Source organism: Helianthus annuus, chromosome 9 (genome assembly GCF_002127325.2).
Source record: "Helianthus annuus cultivar XRQ/B chromosome 9, HanXRQr2.0-SUNRISE, whole genome shotgun sequence".
NCBI classification, from domain to species: domain Eukaryota; kingdom Viridiplantae; phylum Streptophyta; class Magnoliopsida; order Asterales; family Asteraceae; genus Helianthus; species Helianthus annuus.
Genome location: NC_035441.2, coordinates 100894323 through 100904977, shown reverse-complemented (window position 1 = coordinate 100904977; position 10655 = coordinate 100894323). Strand labels below are relative to the sequence as shown.

The window sequence follows — 10655 nt, the reverse complement described above, 5'->3', positions numbered from 1 at the left end:
TTGTGTCCCCTTTAGGTCTCAAGTTCAAGTCTGGGTGATAAGGGTTTCTCATTGAGGGATTTAAATTGGGGATCTATTGTGCGAGGGGGCTCTTTAGCGCGGACCCGGTATGCTAGACTTCCCGACATTTGCGACTAGTTCACACCTTTCAAAAAAAATATGTACATTATGTCAATGGAGGAAAAATGGCAGATGTTGATTACTCAAAATTGGAAATTCATGAGTATTCAAAAGAGTATCTATGGGTCAATCAGAAGTGATGAGCTACAGTGTGAATGTGTGATCAACGAGAAGGGATGAGCTTCAGGTCTCATCATTTGCAGATTCAGTAACATACTCGTTCAAGGGATGGCAGTATCAAGAGCTGTTGAACTTGTCACAAGTAGTCCAACTCCATGGCCGGCCCTTAGGGTGGGCGGGGAGGACCTCCGGCCAGGGCCCGATACTTCAAAGGGCACGTTATTTAAAAAAACTAGATATGTAAATGTAAAAATAAATAAATTAATAGGGTATACTCATACAAACACCAACATTGGCCCACTTACAAAACTATTTTTATGGTTTAGATTAGTTATTAGCTCATTGCCATTAGGTTTAAACTTTTATTGAGCCCAATACCCGATTTCGTTAAGGCCTAGGGGCACGTTTTTTCGAGATCGAACAGGGTATATGAATTCTCAGGGCCAGCCCTGTCCAACTCCTTCAGGATTGAACCATAGATTAGAGCTCTATGGGCAGAAAATGTACATTAAGGCACGAATGGAAACCTGAGAAATTTGTGCAGGTATGTATGATGATACTGAGTTGCAAGCTTCTGCTTATAACATTTTGAAGCCGGAAAGGAAGGCATCCAACAAGAGAAGAAATGAAGAAGGGTTTCATAAGTGTCGAAACCAGCAGCTCTGAATATTATGTTTAATGATAAATACTTCAACTAGAAGAACAAAATGAAGGTCATGGGTTTTGCAAGCAGAAATGGAGCAGATTTGCATTAAGAAAACAAACCTGCAAATGCAATTACTAAATTTGCAATGGAAATAGCTAAAACTACACAAAGACGAAACTGGAACGTTTCTGATGCAACGGGAATCGACAGTGATCAAAGATCAATAAATGTGCAGCTGATTATATACAGAGATCTTTGAATGACCATTCACAAGACTCTGAGCCATTGCTGTCCATTTATAAAACCCGATTAAAAATGTAGCATCAGGATGAGATTTTCAACCAGGGGGTCGAAAACATATATACCCAAAAATTTCTATAAAATCGGGGGGTCGAAAACGTATATACCTAAAAATTTGTATACGAAAACTACATACTCCCCACTACTCAGCGAAAAGTTCGGGGGGTCGGCCGCCCCCTCCCACCCACTAGAAGTTGCGCCCCTAGCTATGGGGCGTCATCCCCATCCCCATCTCCATTGTCACCGACGACATGTCGGCCACACCGACCCCCTCTCCAACTCCATACCCTGTGCCTTATTTTGAACTATTTTTTTTCAGTCTCAAACATGTCAAGCCCAAATGTAAAACTGAACTGAAATTGCACTGAACCGAACCCATACACGAAACCAAAAACCGACAGTTTTGATTTATGTTTGGTTTGAGCCCTAAACCGACCCTGTGATCCATACAAACAGCTAAGACTTATATTAAGCTAACTTTTTTCACACGACGCTTTTACTTGTGCGAGCTCAAGTCGAAATTTATACAGTTAAAACTTGGTTCGGCTATAAAATTGTATAAACGGAGTTCGAGTAAACCATCTTCTAGTTATTAGTTTCATATCACAGTTATTAGTTATAAAGAACAATTTTATACTCACACAATAATGCAATGCGAATCATTTACATTTTACAACTAACAAACTCACTAGGAGTTGCTAAAATGCACCGTATATCTCTCTCTACGCACCCCCCTCTATAAACCCACACATGCACCAGCATGAACTAAAAACCAGCAACAACCATGTCCTCCACCCTCACTCTCCTCTTAATAACAATAATCTCCGCCATCACCACCGCCTCCGCCACCACAATCGGGGTCACATACATCCCCTCCTCCACTCAACCACCACCGGAGCAAGTCGCCGCCACTCTCAAATCTCTCAAAATCACCGCCGTCCGCCTCCCACTCCCCTCACCTTCCCTCATCCAAGCCTTCTTCTACACCAACATCTCCTTATTCCTCTCCATCCCTAACAACCTCCTCCACAACATCTCCACCAACCGCTCCGCCGCCTCACGGTGGCTCTACACCTACGTCGTCCCATTCTATCCCCGCGCTCTAATCACCGCCATCTCCGTCGGCAACAACGTAAATGCTTCCTCCGGTGATGACGTCATCGGTGCTGTACGGAACGTGCATCAATCGCTTACGGATCTCGGTATCCGGAAAATAACCGTCTCAACGACTTTTTCATTCGTTGACATCATGATGACGTCATTCCCGCCTTCTTCAGCTGAGTTTGAAGAGCCGGTGAATACTCAGTTGCTTACACCGTTGCTTCAGTTTCTAACGGAAACGAACTCGTCGTTTTTCGTGAATTTGTTTCCGTATTTTGTTTATAAATTGCGTGCTGAGATTCCGATCGGTTTTGCTCTGTTTGAAAACCAGCCGTACAGTTTTAGAGATGATGTGATTACTGGTGTTAGGTATAGGAATTTGTTTGATATGATGGTGGATGCGGTTATCGCGGCGTTGACGGTGTCTGGACATGCGGATATGCCGGTTGTGGTGACGGAGACAGGGTGGCCGAGTGGTGGATTGGTGAATGAAGGTGAAGGTGAAGGTGACGCTCATCCGGTTTATGCGGGAATGTATCTGAATGGTTTGGTTTCTCATCTGAGATCTGGTGGTGGTACGCCTTTGAGGAAGGAAGGTGTGGCTCAGGCTTATGTTTATGAGGTGTTTGATACAAACACAAGTTTTGTGAATCAGGCGGCTGGGAGACTGGGGACTGGGCTGCATTGGGGGTTTATGCACCCGAATATGTCGAAGAAGTTTAACATTGATTTCTCTGGCGGTATTTGTGTCATCGACAGCATGCTGGTTCGGATGATTTTCTCACTGGTGATTGGTATGCTGATGTTCTAGTAGTTTGTTAATATGATATAAGTTTTTAACGTTACGATTGGAATAGTGTAGAGATGGTTAGGGATACAGAAATGATAATCTCGGGTGGTAATTAGTGATTACCGATCTGTTTAGGTGGAACTGCTAAACGTATTTGCTATAATAGTTAAAAGTTTTTGGTTTCCGTAGTTAAGTTTTTGGACTACCATTTATAAATAGCTTAAAGACTGCAAACAACTAGTGCCAACACAAATCCATTAAAAATGTTATATATAAAGTAAGGTTTTAAAATAAGAATGATCAGAAGCAGGTCGTTGGCTAACATAACTAGATCTATCAGTTAGGAATTTGTGTGTTTCCAGGTGTGATATAGTTGAAATTGGGGGAGAATCGGCTGCTACAATGAGTCGGTGAGGATATTTTTGTTTCATCCAAAAGCCGCTTCGAACTGCTGGCCTTTGCATTTGAGAAGTGATTGAAAAAAATGCAGATTAGATGATAGTAAGCGGTATTAGTTATGGTACCCATAAAACAATTAGGCTTTTGAATATTATTGTTGAAGTAAGATGAGTATTTGAAGTATACGAGCTCGGATATTCTCTCTTTCAACTTTCATTGATGCATCCTTCATCTATCAATCTGAGAGTATTTTTTAACACATTATTAAGATGGTGAATCGAGTGTGTTTTACCTTATATTACCCACTAAGTATGGTTAAGCAGATGAAAAAAGTTAACAACTGCATATTAATTGCCAACTCTTCACAACCAGCAACCAATGCAGCTCCGGCTGCAAAAGAACTGTAGGCAGAAGCCCATGCATCTTCTGCTCCAAACCGCCACCACCACCTGATGAACCCTTTCGACTTCTAAGCATCATTAGGTGATTTTGGCATGCCTCACTCAGCTCACTTAGGGTGTAAGGGGTGCATGTCTAATCCCTTTAGCCAAAGTTTCCCCCCACCCAATTGAATTGTGCCATGTAATTTGCCTGTAACTTTTGCCTATTACCCAAAAAACACAAGGGTGCATGCCTAAATTGAGATTAGGCAAACCATTTAAAAAAAACAAAAACATGTGATTGGTATGGGTCCCACCACTTCTCCCTTTCCTTCTCTTTGCCGCTTGCGGCAGGTGCATGCCGAAATCACCCTCTTCATCATCAACACCGGTCGGCACAAGGGGGTTGCCGATGGGTTTGCCTAACCCACCCCGTACACCCTTATAGGGGATGATAAACTTTGACTTAGCCAGACTGTTTCTGCACAGATAACAATGATGAAACCAAATTCCAATGGTGGCAATTATTACCATATATAAATAAGCAACATTTTGTTGCTTTTGTTGTTGTACCATATGCATAGGGGTGTGTTTCAAAAAAAAAATTGATTTTTCATTTTTAATCCAAAGGTTTTTTTCTTTTTATTTTAATCCCTTTAGGTCTTTAACTTTTAACTCAAGTTTTTCATTATTTTCAATTTAATCACAACACTTTTTTATTTTTTAACTTTCATCCCCTATACTTTTCATCTTTTCAAGTTTTTCGTTTTACGTTTCGTTTAAAATTTCGCGAGTCAACACGCCGCAACTGTGTGTCTCTGTGATTCAACGTTTTTTGTCTGTTCACGTCTATTATTCTACGTTCGAAAAGTTCATTCCAATGCGAGGGACCCTAAATCAACTTAGTTTTTTCTTTCTACGTTTTACGTCTTGGTCTAATTTCTCACCACTAACACACCACAACGGGTGTGCGTGATTCAACGATTTTACGTATGTTTTTCATTCAGTTTTATTTTTTCTTTTATTTATTTATTTTATTTTACGAGCTCTTATGTTGGTTGTGTGGCATTGGGGATACTTAGCACGATTTTACAAACGTATTTAACCTATTAACTTTTTACTAAAAATAATTAGTTTCGAGTTCACCCCTATACCTCCTTCACTTAAAAAAACCTATTTTTACGTGCATATTTTATGTACATGTTGGTATGAATTTGAATTGCTCTACGTTTTGAAGTAAACTTTTTTCTGAAAACGAGTCAGATCAAATATAATACTTTTTGTATAAAAAAACATCTTTTATATGCATATTTTATGTACGTTTCGGTATAAATTCGAGTTGGCGTATGTTTCAACGTAAACTTTTTTGGGAAATGAGTGAGGTCAAGTATAATTTGTTTCAGTGCTTATTTTATGAATGTTTCGTTAATTTTGTTTCGAACCGAGTGGAGTCAAATTGTGGTTTCTTTTTTTCAAAAGTTCTAATTAATCTCTTTTGATTATACGTGTCAGCTTTTCCGTTATACCAGTTACGTTTTCTATGTATAAGTCGAATCCTATATAATACGTTATGACTGTACGGTATAAATTTGATTTAATTTATGTTTTGATCTAATCACAATGCTTATATAGGTTACATTGAGTTCGATCAGATATGTCGAAATGCACGTTTTCATATGGTTAACGCATCACATAACGTTTAGACTAATCCATTCGACGTTTGCAATGTACCCGCGCCGCAACGCGCGCGGGTGTTATTCCTAGTTGTGTTAAATTTAGTAGAAGGAATAAAGAAAAAGTTGCTAACACGTGATATAATCTATTATTATGTAATTATACTCTCATGAAATTACAATAACAAAGAGTATGACAGTTTAGCCCCATAAGCTATTCCCCATAATAAACTATTCCCCAATCAAGTAACAGAGTCATACCTCATAGAATAGATTTTAAAATACATAACTTCAACTAATTTATCTCTGACCCGATAGAAAGATTATTCACTGTGTATATCTGTATATCATTTAATACATATGATGGAAATCAAGTTAAGATAAATAGGAAAATGCCTTTTGTTTATTGCAGGCTGTGTTGTATTACAACACCAACCAAAGTGATGTTTTGGAGGCAGTAAGTTTTACTTACCTTTCTAAAACGCCAATGCTTTTATCCTATACCCAATTAGCATGTGCAAAATGTTTTCAGAGAACACTTATTTGGAAATACCAAATATAACCTTATTTAGGTTGTGCATTAATTACATAAATACATAATCAGTCATTTGATTTCAGGCTAATTCTATACACACCCCCCCCCCCTCTTCCTGATTATACCCCCCCCCCCCACCCTTGTGAGAGGAAAACTGTCGGTCCCACGCAGGCCCCACCTGTAAGTATGTGAGAGGAGGAAAACTGTCGGTCCCACGCAGGCCCCACTTGTCAGTTGCTGCATATGACCATCTTATCCCTTCTCAACTCATCTATATGGCTCTAAACTCAATGTCTTGAATAATATTCTCCTCATCAGAAAGGGTCAACATAGATGCATGTTGATGGTAGTAGCAGTTCGCAGTTCCCGTATTCGTACTTCAATTTAACATCTGTTGTGGAACAGCTTTTATTTTTGTCGTGTTGGCCGGAGTGTGGGTGTTTTGATCAACCTTTGGTCTAATAACGGGGGTTTGAGGACTTGCTAAATATATATACCAACCTTTATCTCGTGTGTGTGTGTGTGTGTGTCACTTTCACAGAAGCCTCAAATCCAGATTGGTCTTTTGGTAATTTGTAGACAACTGATATAAGTTGATATGAATATTCTCAGAATCACACTAAACGGCTTCTCCAAATCTGAAAAATCATTGAAAATCACCTTACATGTAAAATAATTAGAAATTTCTTAACTTGCTGAGATTTGCAAAAGAAGCTTGATCCGGGTAATGACAACATGGATTTCTCCTACCATGTGAGATCCTCTGGTAGCATAGTGAAAGTGCATAAAATATTTGTCATCATTGACAACCATTTACATAGCTTTAAAGACTTCAAAAAACTAGTATAGTGCAACTACATCACATTTTCATCATCGACTACCATTTACATAGCTTAAAGACTGCAAACAACCATGGCAAACGCAAATAAATCAAAAAAACTTCATTATTAACTAGAACTTTCAAAAAAAAAAAAAAGGAATAATCAGTAGCAGGTTGTTGGCTAAGATAAAGATATCAATTAGATGAACTCTCGGTTCTTGTCAAATTAGGCATTTGTGTGTTTCCAGCTGTGATGGAGTTGAAATAATCAGCTGCTACAGTGAGTGAGTGAGGGAGAAAGTGACGATAAATTTGGATCGTGTTTGTGTTTTATCCAAGCTGCTTCAAACTGCTGACCTTTGCATCTAAAAATGATTGATAAAAAAAGCAGATTAGATAAAGTCAGCAGTATTAGTTATGGTACATTGGTACCCGTAAATCAATCAGGATTTGAATATTACGGTTGAAGCAAGATGAGTATTTGAAGTATACGAGCTCGTATATTCTCTCTTTCAACTTTCATTGATGCATCCTTGTATAGAGTCACCAATTCATCTATCAACCTAAGAGAATTTTAGAACACGTTATTAAGATGGGCAGATGGCGAAACGAGTGTGTTTTTCCTTATATTTTACCCGCTAAGTATTGCTAAGCAGAGAAGATAAACATTACTTGTCATAATACGGTGAATATCTTATCCACGTGAACTTTATAACTGTTTTGATACTGTCGAGGACCTGCAAATTGGATAAATTAAATCTTTACACTTAACACATTTAGCAACAAAAACAGAAATTTTTTTAATATTTATATTATTTACATCTTCCTTTGTAATTTTGACATCACTAAGAAACAGGACTTTTAACTATTTAAAGCAATAAAAAAGAAAGCACCCTATACACTACGCTGTTTCAAAACAACTCGAAAATTAGACGGTTTATATGCTAGTTTAGCCCCTAAACTTTGGCGTCATCCTCCATGTGTTCTGGGCCATGTAACCTATTAATATAAACTAATCAAAGGGGTTACAGACTGGTGGACACATCATGCTGTAAATGGGTTATGAACGAGTTGGGGGCTGTGATAAATGGGTTAAAAGGATCGTAAACAAGTGGGTACGGTGATCTTCTAAAAAATATGTTGTTTATTCTAGTTTCTAACTTTTAACGGGATAATGTTCTTTTAGAGTTAATTCTTACCAGTAGAACACTTGCATCATCATCAGCATGCAACCACTTGAAAAACAGGGGAAGAAGGCGCCTGAAATGACCCAACAATACAATACCCATGCCACTGAAAAGCGGTTCAATGTGTTTAAGCCAAGCAATACGCCGCTCCTTAGATCTCGGCTGTCGCCATAGGTGGCTCAACATCTCATTTAGCACCTTCTCAAACCTACACAAATGCCACATCCAAACTGTATTCTTCATTTCAAAATTCATATCAACTTTTAAGTTGTAGATAAAGTAGCATACCATGGGCTACGAGGATTGTTCTGTTGCGTACAAGTCACAAGGAGCACCGACATCTCAACCACATGTTCCCATATCTCATCGCTGGAAGCAATGTTTTGGCAGCAAGCATCTAGGATCACATCTTCATACAAACTGAACTCACTACAGCTCACATGTTTCGCAAGATGTATAAACACACTCATTCCCTCCCCCTGAAATAATAATCAGACCCACCCGTCAATTACAGCCGTAGTTTAAAAGGACACACCTGAAGTGATCAGGAAGGTGCCTTAGGGCCTTGAGGCAGCGCCCAAAGTTGGTCAAAACTAAGTTCTGTAAGTGACTGATACGTAAAACAAGCAAAGGGATAGCTTATTAGGAACATAGTTGTCAATAGTGATCGTAGCGATCGCTATAGCGCGCTATGTAGCGTACAAGTATAGTGTCGCTATTAGGGTTGTAGCGATGGATAGCGAGAATAGCGCCACCTAATTTTATTTTTATTTTTTTTAATATAAATAACAATTAAATACAGCTATGAAATAACTAAATTTTAGGTTTTGTAAAATATACATGTAAAATAGCATATGTACATAATATACACATAATTTTTTTAAAATTTCTTTTCTAGTGTATCGCTATTTATAAAATAGCCGCCCGCTATTTATCTCTATTCGCTATGTAGCATATAGGTACCTTACCGCTATTTGTCGCTATTCGCCATTAACAACTATGATTAGGAATGCGTTGCATTCATGAAGCGCGCGCCTTACGCTTTTTAAAACCAAGATTACAACATAGTGTGTATGATATTGAAGAACCAGAAATCGGGTACTTACTTTGACTTGGGGTGACCAATGATCAAGTGCAGTGAGTGCACAGGGAATAATCAAGGAACACAGTTTTCCCAGCAGCTGAAGATCAATCTGTGTGACATAACATAAATTTAATATAATCTTAAACCCTACCCTAGTTCTTTTTATTTATTTAAATTAGGGCAAGAGACAAGACCTGTGTAACAAACCATTTAAACTGATAAGCAGCAACAACAGCATAAGCAACCGGAACCCGATCCGAAGCCTCATCACCGTCATCATCAATTGAACTCTCCGTAATACTCGATTTCAGCAAAGGCAAAACTATGGGCATCAACTCCACCAACAAATCCTTGTTTTGATAATCGGAATAAGCTTTTTGTAAGTCTTGAAAAGCAGACTCCGCAGAAGTGGAAAGAGAGACCGGAATCCAAGAGAGTTGATCGTATGTGGAGGTTTGGGAAGCAGCCAGAGCGGCACAGAGTAAGCTGAAGTTGGTGAACAGGGGTTGAAGATCGGGTTCGTTGGGTGGAGGAAGGAGAGATTGAAGGTGGGATTTGAGTGAAGGTGAACCGTCCGATGGGGTGGTGGATGATAGTGATTGTCGGATGGGTTCTGCTAACCTGCAATGCGACACAGCATAAGAGTTGATGATGGATATAGTATGTGTGTGTGTGTGTGTGTGACAGAGAGAGAGAGAGAGAGAGAGAGAGAGAGAGAGAGGGGGGAGAGCTTACTTACAGGATGAGTTTTTGATGAAAATCGGAGGTTGAATTGGCCATCTGCGGTGTAACTAGCGTTCCAGCGAAGAAAGAACACATCAAATCGATCAAAGAAGACGATACAAAGTGAGTCCTTCGTCCCTCATATTACCCGACATCTGCAGCAGGACTCATCGACGGTGGAAACGGGGTTATGGTTTTCGTGAACCTCCGATGAACAGGGAAATGGGGTGTTTGGCCTTATTTAGACCGTGGGTATGGTGGGACGTGGGTTGGGTGCATAGTACGACAGGTGGACTATGGGACACCCAATGGTGGGCGTGGGTTGGGAGTATGGTGTGACACGTGGACTATGGGACAACCAAGACCAAAAGCCAATTTCAAAGGGGTATGGTGGGGCGTGGGTTGGGGGGCGTGGAAAATAAAAGCCAATTTCAAAGGGTTAGTGCTCTTGGCCAATGAGGTTCCGCCATGTCATGTGGTAGCCCCGCCCCACGCCCGGCCTTAAACTCCCGCCCAAGGGGTCACGCCCAAACCCAAGCTCACCCGGGGTGGTGACTTAGGCGTTTCTCTCCAACCCACACCCCAACCCCGCCCCATACCCCATAGTCTTAACTAAAAAAAACTTTTTATTAGAACGGACTTTATAATTTTTTGAAAACGGACTTTTAAAAAAAAATATTTGGATTAGGTTATATAGTAAGAAAAGCTAATAAGTTAATAAATTGTTTTTTTAAGTGTTTAGTTTAGGTTACTCATGTAAAATGTCTAACGACCTTA

The 10655-nt window shown here is 39.6% G+C and overlaps 2 protein-coding genes across 2 annotated transcripts; one reads left to right on the top strand and one right to left on the bottom strand.

The window, feature by feature from the left end:
• Positions 1-1865: 1865 nt before the first annotated feature.
• LOC110874339 (glucan endo-1,3-beta-glucosidase GIV) lies at positions 1866-3270 on the top strand. The gene has a single exon (XM_022123071.2). It carries the CDS (start codon positions 1971-1973, stop codon positions 3096-3098), a length of 1128 nt encoding a protein of 375 aa, XP_021978763.1. The 5' UTR covers positions 1866-1970; the 3' UTR covers positions 3099-3270.
• Positions 3271-6843: 3573 nt separating this feature from the next.
• On the bottom strand, positions 6844-10126 carry LOC110877699 (uncharacterized protein At2g39910). Its single transcript, XM_022125890.2, has 8 exons — positions 9895-10126; positions 9350-9776; positions 9178-9264; positions 8360-8550; positions 8084-8279; positions 7557-7621; positions 7346-7447; positions 6844-7249 (listed from the first exon to the last, which is right to left on the bottom strand). The coding sequence occupies exons 1-8, from the start codon at positions 9972-9974 to the stop codon at positions 7153-7155; spliced, it is 1245 nt and encodes a 414-aa protein (XP_021981582.1). The 5' UTR covers positions 9975-10126; the 3' UTR covers positions 6844-7152.
• Positions 10127-10655: the final 529 nt, after the last annotated feature.